Below are 16,276 nucleotides of genomic sequence, written 5' to 3'. Positions count from 1 at the left end.
ACCATTCAAAGCATATAACGTGAGGCAGCCTGTCCCACCCACCATGCAGCAGTGTGGAGAGAGATCAGCCAGTTAGGGACCTCCCCAGTCAGGTTCAAGTACACACAGTCCTCCCCACAGTTCTGATATCCCCACTGTCCATAAAGAGTGGCTGGGAACTAGAAGAACATATCCCCAAGCCACAGCTACGCAAAGTCCTGGAGATCAGCTCCAGGTGAGCCTGACCAACCACAGGACAGGCTGTGCTAGCTGCTAGTTGTGTCCTCTCTCCAGCACACAAATGCAGGGGCTGTGCACATACAGTGATAGGCAAGACTCACAGTGCTCTATGCATGGCACTTCATTTAATCCTCTCCCAGTGTCGAGAGTTCCCCACAATTTCCAGGACCCTGACCACCAAGCTCTCTAAGAAATGCCCAAGGCCAGTAGGTGGTCTCTAATGGAGCCCAGATTCAAGCACAGGTAGACTGCCTGGGGTCTGAGCTCTGAATCCAGAATGACCACACAAGCCCAAGTCTGTGTGGCTTCAGCCCACTTGTCCTCTGAAGGTTGGCATTACAGCCTCCCATAAGGCCTCTCATTCAGGCAGCCATCCGTGTGAGATACCCCTGAGCCCTGAGCGGTCTTAGTTAGACTCCACAGCCGTATGCCTGTGCTGACCATTCTCTGCTTTCTCCTCCTCCCTGCCTTCTATTTCGCCCTCTGCCCAGCAGGCCTCCTATGCTGCTTCTTCCTTCTCTGTCTCCCACTGTGTCCAGCAAACTAAAGTGGCCTTCACCCCCGAGGACGGCAGTGCCGCTCAGGGCCTCAGTGTGTCCGTGTCTAACTCCTTTCTCAACCGGCACGGCAGCTTGCCTGTGCCCTCGGTGAGTTACCCCTGCTCTTCCTCACTTGGAAACTTGTGCAGTCTGTGCTTGAGGCCTGTGCTCCTGGATGCTGCTGCTGCTGCTGCTGCTGCCGCCACTGTTACCAGTCTGTCCTTCCGCAGACCCTGCCTGTCTGTCTGCAGAAAGAATCTGGATACTTGCTTCCCTGGGCCTTGGGGACTGTGGTTAGGGATTTGGGAGTGGAAGTGTGGGCTGTCCTGCCTGGAGTACGACAGGGTACAGAGCGCAGCCTTTTCTTCTGTTGTGTTCTACTCTCCCAGGGCCCTGTGTCTAGACTGAAGAGGGAACAGTCCATGTAGGAAGCAGGGCAGAGAGGAGCAGGTATGCTTACCTCATGCTGTTAAACAGCCACCCCAGAGCCTGTGGCTTAGAGCAGTAACCCTTTGTCTTTGCTCAGGACTCAAGTTAGGGATGGTGTGTGAATCTGTCCAGGCAGACATCTTGGGAGCTAGGACAGTTGGGCTAGTTTGTCACCACTGTCAGGCTGGTCTAGGCTTGTTCTTGTAGCAGCTGGCAGGGTTTCAAGACGACAAATGGAGAAGTGTCAGGTGCCCTGACTCAGGGTCAACACATGGCAGCCACTCAGTAGGATCACACAGATCACAGTTTGGGGGGAAGGGGAAGGGGACCCTGCTCCTAAGGGGAGGACTGACTTGGGACAGTGTGACGAACACTAGACCAGTCTGTAGACAGCTCAGTGGTGACACACAAGGAGGCCTGGCTTTCTGAAGACTGCATCTGCCCCAGAGCCAAAGCAGCCACCTTTACTCCTGTGATCTCAGTTGAGGCTCAGGGGGAGAATGGAGCCAAGTCCACTCTCTTGAGAGCAGCTTGAGCTCAAGTATTGACTCGTCCCTGGCCCTCAGTCTTCTTGAGGCCACATTGTGATTGAGAGGACCATACCAAACCACATGAAGCACCATGCACATGGGGAGTGGAGAAGCTGTCAGTGCCCTTCTTGAGTTCTGGCTTTGTGTGTCCTGCTTCTCAGCCTGTGCTCGGGAGTAGGGCAGATCACTTCAGCCACCCACTCCTCAGCTCCCAAGAGGAGCTTGAATGGGTGACCTTAAAACCTGCCCAGGCTCCCGCTTTGTTTTTTGTCTGCTCTCTACCTTTGCCTGGGGTTTGCAGCTCGATGCCCAGGCCTTCAGGACTACCCTGTAGTATGGAGCCTCACTTCTCATGGTGCTCAGCAGTGCTGGGTACATGGGACAGGCTGAGTCACCTCTACCCTACCACACGGACACCCTGCCTTCCCCAGAAGGCACCTCTAGCAAGCCCCCTCCAGAGACCGTGCAGAGCTTGGTTTAAGACAATCCTGGTCCTTGACTGCTCGCTCTCTCTCGATCTCTCTCGCTCTCTCTCTCTCTCTCTCTCTCTCTCTCTCTCTCTCTTTCACACACACAGACACACACACACACACACACACACACACACACACACACACTGAGCTGTTAGCAGAGGACTGTGGATGACAAGCTGGCCTCTTTGCTACAGAATTGCAGACAGGGCATTTTCTTAGGTTTGGGTCTGAGTGTGTCAGTGTTGTGGAATATTGAGGCATCTTACATTTGTGACTCTGTATTCTTAGCTCCAGCTCCAGGAAAGAGCCCAAGGGCCCACACTAAAGGGATGTGTCATTCAATGAAGGGAAGAGGCTCAGGAACCATGGTAACAGCTTAAATGCTTAGAGCGGGTGTCAGTGAGAGGGCAAAGCCCACCGGGTGATTTAGTGTCCTGCTAGCTCTACACAGTCCCTGGGTAACTCTAGGAGGAGCTTAGACATGGGGTTCCACCATTCGATCAAAGCAGGTGTGGGTAGCTACAAGGATGAGAGTGGGTGCTCTGTGGGAGCAGCTCACAGTTCAGTCAAGAGTCAGATAAGCTGAGAGACTGGGTTAAATCAAGGCATAAGTGATACCAGGGCACACAGCAGAAAGACTTGGGAGTGAGAAGTTGGTCAGTAGGTAGCTTAAAAGACAATTGGGTCTGAAAGACAAAAGACAAAGAAAGACAGGCAAACATGTTTCAAAGCCAGGGCCTTGCTTCAGGGACAGTGGCCAGGAGCCATTCTGAAGAGCCACTTAGAGCAGGAGCACTGGGATGTGTCACAGGTCCCAATGGAGTGCAGTTCCAGCTGTCCCAAGTGTCCTCAGGGCCATACCCAGGCAAAGCAGGTCCTAGCCTTTCTTTGTCCAGTGGGACCCTTGGTATTGGTTGAGTCTGGGAGTTGGTCCTTAGAAAGGCTACAACCTGCCTAAAGCTGTTTTCCTGGTCCTGTTTTCCTGATGTGCATTTCGCTCCTGATGACTTGAACACCAACCAAGAAAATTGTGTCTTCGGGGTCATTTAAACTTGCTTGGTACTGAAAAAAATGAGGGGGAGACTAAAGAAAGAAAGATAAGAAGCCAGGAGTAGCCTTTGCTGAGGCCTGGCCCTCCTGACAGTAGCCTCATCTCGCCACACACCTGCTGTGTCCATGTGTGAGAAGGAGCCTCCCCTGCCTGCCCCAAGCTGCCAAGCTTGAGCCTTCAGATGCAGGCACTTCTTCCTGCCCTAGACTCTCCCCCCCATGGCTTTCCAGGCTCTGCCACCCTGTGAGCTGCTTAGGGTGTACTTACTGTCACTCAGCTCTGGAACTGCCCACCTTGCTCCCAGCTTTCCCTACACCTGTGTCCCAGTCATCCCATTGCAAGTCTCTTCTCTGTCCTGAACAGTGTGAGTTGGGTCCGTATGTACCTTGCCCTTGTGCAATAGTGACAGCATTCAGACTCTTGGTAACCACAAGGATGGTCAGTCCCTGTGTATACTGTGGAATGGGCAGTAGAGAGTCGCCTCTCCCATCCCCCAGACTGTCTTGCCTCCTTTCTTTACTAGCAACCACTCCAAATGCTGCCACCGAGAGGCCTGCTGGGATGCTAGACTGTGGACTGGTTTCTTTCTCATCCAGTTCTGGATAAGTAATATAGCTGGCTGGTTTCACTCTGAGAGGTTATGCTCAAATACCTACCCAGAATGATGCTCATGATTTAAAACAAAATTTTTGAAATATGAAAGTTAAACATGACCAGGTTGTAGTGATGTGTGCCTTTAATCCCAATACTCCAGAGGCAGAGGCAGGAGGCTCTCTGAGTTCAAGCCAGCATGGTCTGCAGAGCAAGTTCTAGAACACCCAGGGCTACACAGAGAAACCCTGTCTTGAATCCCTCACCCTGCCCCCCTCAAAAAAAAGCTAAGTGTATGTCACCCTGGACCCCAGTGCTTTAAAAAGGGCTGTACAGCAGCTGCTATCGCATTCTGGGCTCAGACAGTCCTGTCTTTCTCTGAGCTGCTAGATCCAGGCGTGGAGGCATCAGACGTGTGTCCTTCAGAAGACCTAGGCCTCACGTAAACATTTGGCTTCTATGCTATGGCCAGAGATATAGCCAGAGCCTCCTCCTGATATGTAGGGCTGGCTCCTTAACTCCACCAATATGCCCATGTCTATGGACATGAACTACCCCTGAAAATTCACCCAAAAGCTACCACAGACACCGTGGGCAATACCACCTCTAAAAACCAAACAGGAACCAGGGAGGGAGAGAATTAGGGTAGTAGGGTGGGCAAGAAAGGCGTGCGCATGATGGGTCATGAAGACAGGCTCAGGCAGCTTGTCGCCACTCCAGCCCTCACTTGGTCTATACCATTTGTCTACTCGCTTCTTGGCCTAAGCAAAGCTAAATCACACACAGGAAAGGAAAGGATGTGGAGTGGGGGTGGGGAGTAAGGCCCAATGACCCAGGACCAGATGGGTGTTGCTAGGGCCACTTCCCTGCTGGCTTGTTCCCTGGGCTTGCCAGGCTTCCTGGGTTTCTGTGAAAGGTCTCTTGCATTGTTAGTTAACATCAGGAGGGTTTCCCTTCCGGGGGAGGAAGTACTTGTTTTGTGAAACCCCACTTTATAAGCAGTCTGTCTACTGCCTGGAGGTTGGCAGCACATGTCCCAGGTCCCAGGGTCTCTAACCTTTTATGCAGACGTCTGTCTAACACCAGGCTCTGAGTTCCAAGCCCGTGTGTAGCAGGTGGTGAGTGAGTACCCACTCCTGACTCACCTTACTTACCGTTTCTTCTCTGGTCTGCGCATGGCTCCATGAACACCCTGTGTGCCCCATGTTCATCGTCCACAGAGCCCCAGGGTCCTTGCACTGTGGCAAAGCCTTTCACCTGGAGCTGGCATGTTTCTCTCCTCTGCTGCCTCAGTCATGGCCTGCTTTGCTCCACCAATGCCCTACTTCTGTGGTGAAATGTTCCATCCTGCAGCTCCAGGAAAACACCCACATGGTTTTTTGAGGCCCCAGCCAGCCCTTGAAATAAGCCATGGGCCTTGCGGTAACTCACCTTATGCTTTTCTGTCCTTAGGGAAAGCCCAGGTACTGCAGGCCTGCGCTGCCTGAGTGCACAGACAGACTAGACCCCGCTCTACACCTCACTGTAAAGCCTCCTCGAAGGGTGGATTTACCCCATACACCAGCACTCCTCCCATGCTTCTCCCCCGAAGGAGAGCCCCAATGTACACATTCCCAGCTCAGGAAAGGTAGGGGCGGGATAAGGCTGCTTCACCATGCTGGGGACGAGTGAGTGGACTAGGGCTTGCCTTTGAGCCTTCACAAACTGTGCTTTTGAAATAGCCACACACATACTCCACTAGAATTCTAGGCTTGCTGTTGTCCTCTCTGCGCCCCAACATTTTAGCACATCAGGGCTCTGGGACCAGCCAAGACATAAGAGTGTTGCTCTAGCACCTGCTCCACCTGACACCAGAGTCCAGCTTCCAGGAGGGCCATGTGGTGGCACGATCCCCAAGGACACTGCTCCACAGATGGCTCTTGCCTTTCTACCCTGACCCCTGTCCAGGACCTTTCTTATAGGTCTATGATAGAGTATTGTTCCCACCCAGGACATGGAGACACCGAGGCAGAAGCTAAGTCATCTGCTCCTAATGTCAAGCCAGAGCCAGGGTCAGAACCCAAATCTGTCATAAAGATTACACCATCACGTTGGCCTTCATGAGCTATTCTGTGGCCAAATAAATAACTGAGATCCAATGTAGCTGATCAGAGCTGCCTCTTTGCTGGCCTTGGAGGGGTGTGTGTGTGTGTGTGTGTGTGTGTGTGTGTGTGTGTGTGTGTGTCTCCTTCCTTCATGTTGTCAAGGATTGCTGAAGGTAGCTACCAGATCTAAGAAGAGTTCTAAGATAAGCTAGAGGCCATTTGGTTGCCAAAGCCTCAGGCCCATGAGAACAGCTCCACCATTGCTGGGCCGAGCGCAGCTCTTGTCTGTATTGTGCTGTTCTTAGAGCCACGCTGTTCATGTTGTCCTCTGATGACACACAGAGCACCCTGAGATGCAGTGTGGCAGAAGAAAGGATTTTCAGGGGCAGGTATCTGTGCCATAGTGTCAGGAGTGGCTTTGTCTGTCTTTACACTCAGACCACTTACCCAGAACTCACATGGGCAAAACAATTCTGTTCTTTTATGTCCTTGTTTCCAGAGTTTTCAAATAGTTTTTCAAATTAAATGCACCAAGAAGTGTGTTTTACCAGCTAGAGGTTGTTTGGATATGGAGTGATGACAGTGTCACTCTTCTTGGTAAGACCAATGCTTGTGTCACTCTCAGGTGACCTGCAGAAGTGCCTCTCCCTGCCAGGAAAAAAGACCAGTGGCCTGTGACAGATCTCATGACTGGAAGCTCACAGCATCAGCCTCTGAAACTACTGTTGGCTTTGTCATTTGCAAAATGTAGTTCCTATAATTAGCAGAAGAGCCTCAAACAGGAGAGCTGCCCCTGGATAAGACAGCCCCAGCATGGGCACTGGTAAATGGGATGAGGGGAGCAGTGTTACCCAGGACCTCCCTGCCTGACATGGTCACATCCCAACTCCAAAGGACCAGAGCAGTCTCCTCAGGTGACTCTTGGGAGCGTTGAAGCTCCACTCTGTACCTAGCCTGCTGCTCTGGCCACCCTGCTGAAGGCAGGGCAAGTACTCAGCACAGCACCTAGGGAGGGTCCAAGTGAAGACTCTCAGGTCATGAAAATGGCTTCCTGTGACTGTGTTAGTGACCTTTGGAAAAGCAGTGGTGCAGTGGCTTGTCCATATTTTTTTTTCTTTCTTTCTTTTTAATGTTTGTTTTTTGAGACAGGGTTTCTCTGTGTAGCCCTAGCTGTCCAGCAACTCATTCTGTAGACCAGGCTGGCCTGAAACTCAAGAGATCTGCCTGCCCCTTCCTCCCAAGTCCTGGGACTAAAGTCATGGGCCACCCACTACACTACCCAGCTCATATGCATATTTCTAAGAGCACCCAAAACCTAGCCCTCCTGAGCTTGCTTAGTGCAGGGACGACCTGTCTCTGGAGGCTTCCCTCACTGTCAGAGCACACCGTTTGCTGTCCTCCAACTGGGAGCTGCAGGATGGATCAGATCCCTCAGTACTGAGTTCAGGCCTCCTCCTGATCCACCCCCGACCCCTGCCCAGGCAGCACAGGCCCCACCCCGACAGCTTCATGCCAGGACTAACAGAGGGAAAGTCTCACTGGAGCTTGGCCAGCATCAGGCGGCTCTGCCTTTAATGAATTAGCTTCAAGCAATCAGGTTGCCCATCAGCCTTCACTGTCTTTTTTGTTTTTTAAGGTTTATTTATTTATTTTATGTATGTGAGTACACTATCACTGTCTTCAGACGCACCAGAAGAGGGCATCAGATCCCATTACAGATGGTTGTGAGCCACCAAGTGGTTGCTGGAAATTGAACTCAGGGCCTCTGGAAGAGCAGCCAGTGCTCTTAACCTCTGAGCCATCTCTCCAGCCCTTCACTATCTTTTTTACTCCAAAAATTGGCATATCTTTTCAGAAGAGCCAACTCTGCTTCCGTCTTTCCCAGCTCGGTCAGGACTCTGCTCTCTGTCATCCCTACCTGGCTCAGCCTGCCCAGCATCACAGTAGTGCTCGGCTGAGGACCCAGCCCATCAGGTCAGGACAGTAGTGCTTGGCTGAGGACCCACCCCATCAGGTCAGGACAGTAGTGCTCGGCTGAGGACCCACCCCATCAGGTCAGGACAGTAGTGCTCGGCTGAGGACCCACCCCATCAGGTCAGGACAGTAGTGCTCGGCTGAGGACCCAGCCCATCAGGTCAGGACAGTAGTGCTCGGCTGAGGACCCAGCCCATCAGGTCAGGACAGTAGTGCTCGGCTGAGGACCCAGCCCATCAGGTCAGGACAGATGGGCAGAGCCACCTTCTCAGATCCAAGTGACACAGCCCACTCTGTGCCATCCCCCAACAGCACAGGTAATGAGATGACCCACCGCAGCACTCTGAGCATCACTGCCCAGGCCTTCCAGTGTCCCTGGCAGATGCTGGCCTGACACTGGAACCAGCCTGCCTCCTGGTGCTCACTTACTCTGGCACCACTGTACCCCTTCCCCAGACTCGACAACCCAAACAGCACCTCTCAGGCTATAAATACAAATTCCTTCTGCACAGGGATCTCAAAAACAAAACCAAACACTCCCCAGATCCAGAAATAGACTCCAGGCTGCTGTGGGGCTGGTGGCTGTGAGATGACCATCTGTGCCCTTCCCCCAACCCTGGGGATGAGCATGATCTGAAGGGCTAACAGAGCCAGGGCCTGTGGAAACAGCCCCCACCCCAGATCACCCAGAGCAGCCCAGGGCCAGCCGTGCTCTGTGGTGATTGGGGAGCCTTCCCTGGCACCTCCTACCCTTGGAAAGGTGCTTCTCAAGCTTGGCTCTTGTCCCAGCCTGACTGTGTAACTACAGTGCCTGCAGAGGCTAAGAGCAGGGCCTGGAAGGGAAGGGAGCACCCAGGCCCCTTTGTCCCACACCCACACTGCTCTAGCCTCTTCCTGTCCATTGACTCATCCCCACTCACAGCTGAGGTCCTGCGGTTCCAGGCCTAGCAGATCACTGCACACCTTAATCAGGCAATGTGTGACCCCCATCAGCCCATATGAGCAACATATCAAAGCATCCCTTCTCAAAAGTTAAACCAGCAGCTGGAGCGGTGGCTCAGCAGTCAAGAGCACTTGTACTCTCTTACTCTTTGCCCTTCTCTTCCTGACCCCTTTCTCCCTCTGTCCCCTTCTCTCTCCTCTCCCCTCCCTTCCCCTCTGTCCCCTTCTCTCTCCTCTCTCCCTCTCCCTCTGTCCCCTTCTCTCCTCTCCCTCCCCTCCCTCTGTCCCCTTTCTCTCCCTCCCCCCCCCCTCCCTCTGTGTCTCTCCTCTCTCCCCCCTCCCTCTGTCCCCTCTCTCTCCTCCCCCCCCTCCCCTGTCCCCTTCTCTCTCCTCTCCCTCCCCCCCCTCCTCTCCCCCTCCCTCTCTCCCCTCCCCTTCCCTCTGTCCCCTTCTCTCTCCTCTCCCCTCCCCCTCCCTCTGTCCCCTTCTCTCTCCTCTCCCCTCCCCCTCCCTCTGTCCCCTTCTCTCTCCTCTCCCCTCCCCCTCCCCTGTCCCCTTCTCTCTCCTCTCCCCTCCCCTCCCTCTGTCCCCTTCTCTCCCCCCCCCCCTCTGTCCCTTCTCTCTCCTCTCCCCCCCCTCCCTCTGTCCCCTCTCTCCTCCCTCCCCCTCCCTCCCTGTCCCTTCTCTCCTCTCCCCCCCCCCTCCCTCTGTCCCCTTCTCTCTCTCCCCCCCCCTCCCTCTGTCCCCTTCTCTCTCCTCTCCCCTCCCCCTCCCTCTGTCCCCTTCTCTTTCCCTCTCCCCTCCCCCTCCCTCTGTCCCCTTCTCTCTCCTCTCCCCTCCCCCTCCCCTCTGTCCCCTTCTCTTTCCCTCTCTCCCCTCCCCCCTCCCTCTGTCCCCTTCTCTTTCCTCTCCCTCCCCCCTCCCTCTGTCCCCTTCTCTCTCCTCTCCCCTCCCCCTCCCTCTGTCCCCTTCTCTCTCCTCTCTCCCCTCCCCTCTCCCTTTCTCCTTTCTTCTCCCCTCCATGAGTTCTTGGCCCACCTCCTCTCTCTCCTCTTCTCCCCCCACCCCTCCCCTTCTCTCCCTCCTCCCCTTCCCAACTCCCCTTCCCATGCCCTAAATACACTCTATTCTACACTATTAAAAAAAAAGAGAGAGAAAGAAAGAACACTTGTTGTTCTTGTAAACATGAACATGCCACATGGTGGCTCACAACTGTCCATAACTCCAGTCACAGGGGCTCTAACACCCTCTTCCGGCCTCTGCAGGTAAACACTCATACATATAAAATAAAATCTCAAAAACCAAAAAAACCCACAAAAACCATGAAATTATTTAAGATAAATATTTAGGTAAGTAAGTAAAACCAATATCCAGTGTAGTGGTACACAGCCACCCTCAGGAGACTGAGACAAGGTTATAGATTTGAGGCCATCCTGGGCTACATAGCCTAACCCTGTTTCAAAAAGAAAATTACACTGGTGGCTAACAAGCTAGCTCAGTGTAACCAAGCATGGTGCCCCACACCTTTAATACCAGCACTCAGGAGGCAGAGGCAGGCAGATCTCTGTGAGTTCTAGACCATTGAAGACTATATAGTGAGATCATGTCTCCCCATCCGTCCCCCTCAGAAAACAAGATGGCCCAGCAGGTAAAGGGGCAAGGCTGATAACCTGAGTTGCATCCCCGGGACCCACAAGAAGAGAACCAATTCCGACCTCCAGTAGTGCACAGTAGTATGGCCAAAATTATACACACAGATAATTAAGTGCATGAATTTTTAAGTTTTTTTTAATCCTAGTAAATTTTTTTAAGCATCTCTTCATCCAGCCAGCTGTACTGCCTCCTGTGAAGAACCTCTCTGCTCTTACAGGGTAGAGGACAGCTAGTGAGCTGGTGGTATGGGCCTCTTACGGGAGCCATGCTGAAGGCTGGCAGGACAGTGTCACACTGACTGGCTACAACTGCTCTCTGAGGGAATTAGTGTCCTTTTCACCCCCCTTGGGTGTGGGCTGTCTTTTGAGAGAAGGTTTCCTGTGTAGCCCTGGTTGACCTGAAACTCACTGTGTAGAGCAGTCTGACCTGAAACACCAGAATCCACCTACCTCTGCCTCCTGAGTGCTGGGAGTAAAGATTTGTGCCACCAGGCCTGGCACAATAAATGTGTAACCAAAACTAGCCTCAAACTAGTGATCTTCCTACCTCCAGCTCCTTTAGGAAATCTTACTAGTGTACACCACCACAACTAGCTCACCCCATTTAAAGATAAGGGCACTCATCCGCAAGAACTTGCCCAAAGTCACACAGATGGAAAAGTAACAAGGTATAGATGCCTTGGATGGGGAAAGGGTAGTCAGGGGATCTGCAGCCTGCGTTGAGACTCACAGCTGACCCAGATTAGAGAGGATGAGGCACCTCCGACGGCGGGTGAGGCCCCACCGAATCCTCAACTGTGCGGGCAGCTGGACGACATGTGATCAGTACAGACGCCTGTGCTGGGGGGCATTTCTGATTCAAACGCTAACTTCTCCATTCAGTTTAAAACTTCATTTCTCCTTCCTTTTTCTTATTTCCGTGGGTTCTGAAACTCCTATACCCAGAAAAGTGAACCGAGTGTGTGTTTCGGTTGGCACCTGTGATAGGCACATGCAGACGGCAGGAATACCAAGTGTGCCTCCCTCCTAACTGCCCTCCCAGGATCTGTAGTGGTTAGCCGTGTGCTGTCAGACCTCTAGCAGGCACAATGGCGTCAAACATCTCTCAGTTTGGGGGCTTAGAGTATACTCCTTGGGTCTCAGAAGCTATGAAGACTCAGGGACACCTCTCAGTCTGCCATCTGACTTTTCTGTCAAATGAGAGGTAGGAGGAATCATGCCTGTGGCTCTGGGGTGACATTAGAAGGATGGTAAAGTCACTACGTTTAAAAAAAAAAAAAAAAGAGCTGGAAGGGGAAGGGAGATGCTAAAACTCCTCTAGTCATTTTTGAGGCTCCTGCCCTTTTCTAAAAGGGCCTGAGGTACGTTTGATGAGCTTAAAAGACGGTATGTTTGTCTTTTAAGGAAGGGGTGCACCAGAGTTGTCCAGAAGATTCCAAATGAATAAATGCCAGTGACTTAGAGTTCAGCCCTGAGGCTCCTGAGAGGTGGGTTGGTAGAGGATCCGATCCTTTCCACGTCAAAGGCTCCTGTGATTGGTGATCAGCACGGAGAGTGGGAAGGGTGTCCCGTCCTTGGACTGTCTATTCTGCTGTTCAGATAGTGCTGTCAGCCTACAGGTCCCTTTCTGGAAGCAGCATAGTCATGGGAGTCTAAGGGGTTGTCTGTCATGGCCAGCAGCCCCTGTTAGGAAAGATAGGACACACCAACCACGCTGAGCCTCAGTTGACCTAACCACCTTTTCTCTTGTCTGTTTTCTCCTTCCCACATTCTTGTTTGTGTGTTTTCTGCCTGGGTTCTGCAGTACAAATCTGTGTTTAGGTCTTACTCCCAGGACTTCATGCCTCACCACCAAGCCTCCGTCCAACCTTTCCTTCCGCCTACCTCCTCTTCCTCTCCACATTTCCCACCTGTCCACGCGTCCCAGAGCTCGGACTTAGCGGTGCCCACCGTAAGCAGTCCGCCTCCCAGCACCGTGGACGGGCCTCTCTCGTCTTCTCAGGACAGCAGCTTTCATGGGAACCCTGTCCGCCTTCCTTCCGAAACCTCTTTCACTGACTCGGTGAGAACTCAGCACGCACAAGTCTGTGCGCTGGCCTGCAGGGTTTTAGAAAACAATGCTACCTCCCACAGAGGGCCTTGTCCTCCATCCAGCAGCCCAGTCTGCTGCTGGTTTGAGGCCACTGGAAGCATGAATAGATTGGCACTTATGGGGACCTCAAATGTAGTTCTGATTGATCCACCTGTTTCTAGAACAAAAACCAAATCTTTTGTATAGAATTCCTATCACACTGGGAATTGGACTAGTGACCATTTAGAACAATAAATGTCACAAAAATAAGGTAGAAAACATATGAGCTTTCTGTTGTGTGTCTGTGGAGAGGTCTAGACTCTTGTGGAGTGGAAGAAACCAAAGTAAGGTTGCTTGTAGGGCTTAATGCATAGGGAGGAGCTGCATTTACAGAGCAGTGGGGACAGGTAGAGGACAAAGAGCATCTGACATTCAGACACATTTCCCACATCTTGAGCTGTCAAGTATGTTGCTTCTTGTCCTCTGCCCTGGAGACCTCTGCAGGCCTGGCTACAGGTTAGGGACCTCTGCAAGCCATTTTACAAACTGGGGACCCCTACAGGCCCTACTACACGTGGAACAGCTTTCTGGGAGTTTCCAGAATGTCTCTAAACACTCTGAAGAAGTTCCAGCAGGAGACTGGGGCCTGGCTAGCCAGAAGCAAGAGGTGGTGAGAGCAACTTTGCCCTCTGCACTGGGGAAGCACTTCCCAGGGAAAACTGAGGTAGCTCTCGGGCCTGGCCCATTTTCTCTCCTCTTACCCTGTCTCCCCCAGAGTGAAAACGCCAGCAGTGAGGAAGCTGGTGGGGGTGAATATGTCAATCTGTACTCCTCTGGCCAGACCAGCGAGGAGCTGGCTCCCTCTGGAGGAGTAAGTAACCTCAGTGGGTGGCCTTGTGCATGGGCTGGCCACTGTCCCCCTCAAAGTCGCTTCCCTTGTAGCTGCTTCTATTGGCTGAGCCCCTGTAGGCCTGCTGGAAGCCAACCCGTCCTGTGGGAGAGGACATGGCTTCCAGGTCAAGGTCTGCCCTGCTTTTGCTTCAGTGAGTGTGGCATTTTTCAGAACCTGGCTGATGAGTCTCCTAGAAACCACTGGACCCTGGCCCAGCCCCAGCTGCTCCCTGGGATTTCTTCCCATTCATCCCTCAGTGCTGATCCCCTGTCCAAGAGATGCTTTTCACTCCTGCCCTTTTTCCCAGCATGCCCTGCTGCCCTCAGCTACTCCCAAGGAAGCAAGGCCAGTGATGGGAGCCCTGCTGGATATCTACACTTGTCCCTCCTGAGAGCAGGCTCCTTGCTGGGTTCTGGAGGTCCATGCCTGGATTATGCCACTGCCCAGATGGTGGCCTCACATTGCAAACCTTCTATTGAGCAGGCAGCTTTCCAAATTTGGCTTTAGCAAAACGGGCAAATTGAGAGACTTCAAAGGTCACCATCATGTGAGACTGAATGAGAAGTTCCTTTGGGAGATGAAGTCAGAGGTCACTGTCCCCAGGAGATTGAATGAGAAGTTCTAGGGGTGAGGTCAGGTCATCATGGACAAGGAATCACCGCCCTGGCAAGCCCAGACTGCACATCATGGCCATCCCATGAATAGTCATGCCATGATTCCTTAGGGCTTTCCAATGTCTATGTCAAGGCAGCCACCGCCCCCCCCCCCCCCAGACATCAGCACAACATAAGCTTCCCTCCAGTGGGATTTGGTCCTGTTTGTGAGAGTTGAACCAGCTCCCCACCCACTGGTGACCTGTGTCACCAGTAGCACCGAACTCAGGGAGTCAATGCCCAGGCCCCACGGCCTTCTCTGCCCTGCAGTGCCAGCCCCACTATGCTGTCCCTGGTGACAGTCCCAGGATTCACAAGGCCTTTTTCTTCACCACCACTTCCAGGACAGCCCAGAAACATCGTAGACGTGTGTTGTCAGTGGGTACAGAGGCAGCAAGTCTGCCCAAGACAGGTTACATTCGGAGTTTGGGCAGCTGGACTTCTGAACAGCCTGTCACTGGTTAAGGGTCATAGCCCTGAAGACTGTGTAAGAAGTCGGGGAAGTTTGGGTGTAGTGCTTAAAGATAGAAGCTTGGGGGGCAGATAGCCTCCTAAGAGTTCAAGTCTACTCTGCCATTGGATATCCTGGCAGTCAGTTTCTGCGGGGAATGGCGGCATGGTGGTAGCTTGTTGAAGAGAGTGAAGGAGAGGCGTGCAGATACTCAGCACTCTGACTTCAGGGAGTGGATACAGTGTCTGCACCCCGACTGGCAGGCCATAGACAGTAGAAGGAATGGCACCTCCCCCTCCCAAGGCAGGTGTTGTTCTCCAGAGGGCCTGTGTTTCTAGTAATTAACCCCGTTCCTCATTAGCTTGTTCCCACGGCCAGCTGCTCCATAGTGCTAAGGAGACAGACCACCCCAGCATAGGCCGTCTGTCCAAACGCCTCCATTCTTCTCTTTGCAGGAACCGCCATCTGGGAAGGACGGACATCCCAGAGATCTTTCGGTCAGCAGTGCATCTGGGAAGGACAGCAGAGAAAATGGGGAGAGGTAAGAAGGGAGCAGGAACTATCCAGGCCCCAAAAGCCGCAGCCATTCAGTGAGACTGTCTGTCTTTTATCTTTCTGATCCTCAAAATTGTCAGTGCTCAGCGTGAAAGCTACAAAGAAACTGAATGGCCACTAATAACCCACCCTCTGAGGCCTTGCCACGCACGGTGTGGTGTGCCTTCCTGCTGGCACCTGTGCTGTCTACTGTCCCATACGAAGGAAGTGTGAAAGACCTTCCCACCCACAAACCTGTCACTGTGGGCATTTCCAGTCATAAATACATATGTTGTGTTGCTAAGCCATTTTGAAAGGAGCTTACAGGTGTTGTGACCCTCAGTCCCACATAACCGTCACACCCTCCTGAGAAGTGGAAACAGTGATCACAACATCATTGTCACCTGAGACAGAAAAGGCTCCCTCATGTGCTCTGGAAAGCAAACCCAGACATCTCAGTCTCCTCCTCCTCCTCCTCCTCCTCCTCCTCCCTCCTCCTCCTCCTCCTCCTCCTCCTCCTCCTCCCTCCAGGGCAGGACTCTAACACTGCGCCACAGGCCAGCCCTCCTAAGAGTACCTTCTGTAACATTTTGGCTTATGACCCACAGATTTGCAGTGCCTTTAGACACCTGTCCCTTCCCTTGGTCTCAGTGTGTTCAGGCTTGCAGAAGTGTAGCTCATTCCCTGGACCACTTAGTGCAGGCTGAAGCAGCCTCCCTGCCAGTGAGCATCCCCACGATGCCACTTCCTGTGAAATGTGCCAGGTACTCTGGCTTCTCGGTCACCTGAGGCCTCACTGATCTTAGCAGAGCAAAGTGACTTCTGGCTGATCAGTGGCAGGCCTAGGGCAAGCACTAAAAGGGTTTTGTTTTTCCTTTTGTTTTGCCTTTAAAAGACAAGAGAAGCAAAGACCTGCAAGCCATTTGGACAGGCTTGCATCCTGTCTGCTCTTGGATTCTCATGGTCATGGGTCTGTCTGATGACTCCTCCAGGCTGGGTTGTCCTCAAGTGTTAGTAGAACACTGGCCAGAAAGGCTTGTGTGTGCCAGGCCAAAGCAGCCTGCGGATCCTGTCACCTGCTTCATTGGAATCAGGTGTCATGTTCAGGTTACCCACCTCCTGAGGGAGGACTCTCCCAAGAACTACTCTTGGAGCTCAGCAGACCTGCAGGTGAAATGGTTAGAAAGACGA

The 16,276-nt window shown here is 52.8% G+C and overlaps 1 protein-coding gene across 2 annotated transcripts in view; it reads left to right on the top strand.

The window, feature by feature from the left end:
• Rapgef1 (Rap guanine nucleotide exchange factor 1) overlaps positions 1–16,276 on the top strand; it is a 91,044-nt gene that overhangs the window by 58,437 nt on the left and 16,331 nt on the right. The window contains exons 12-15 of one of the 2 annotated variants that reach the window (XM_032902934.1): positions 714–866; positions 12,289–12,546; positions 13,331–13,426; positions 15,007–15,092. In XM_032902934.1, the coding sequence (XP_032758825.1) occupies positions 714–866; positions 12,289–12,546; positions 13,331–13,426; positions 15,007–15,092 (593 nt within the window). The remainder of the gene's footprint in view (positions 1–713; positions 867–12,288; positions 12,547–13,330; positions 13,427–15,006; positions 15,093–16,276) is intronic. The other variant, XM_032902935.1, reaches the window with a different exon arrangement.

This window comes from Rattus rattus, chromosome 5, assembly GCF_011064425.1.
Source record: "Rattus rattus isolate New Zealand chromosome 5, Rrattus_CSIRO_v1, whole genome shotgun sequence".
NCBI classification, from domain to species: Eukaryota; Metazoa; Chordata; class Mammalia; order Rodentia; family Muridae; genus Rattus; species Rattus rattus.
The sequence above is the reverse complement of the archived record's forward strand: the minus strand, read 5'-3'. Positions and strand labels throughout refer to the sequence as shown.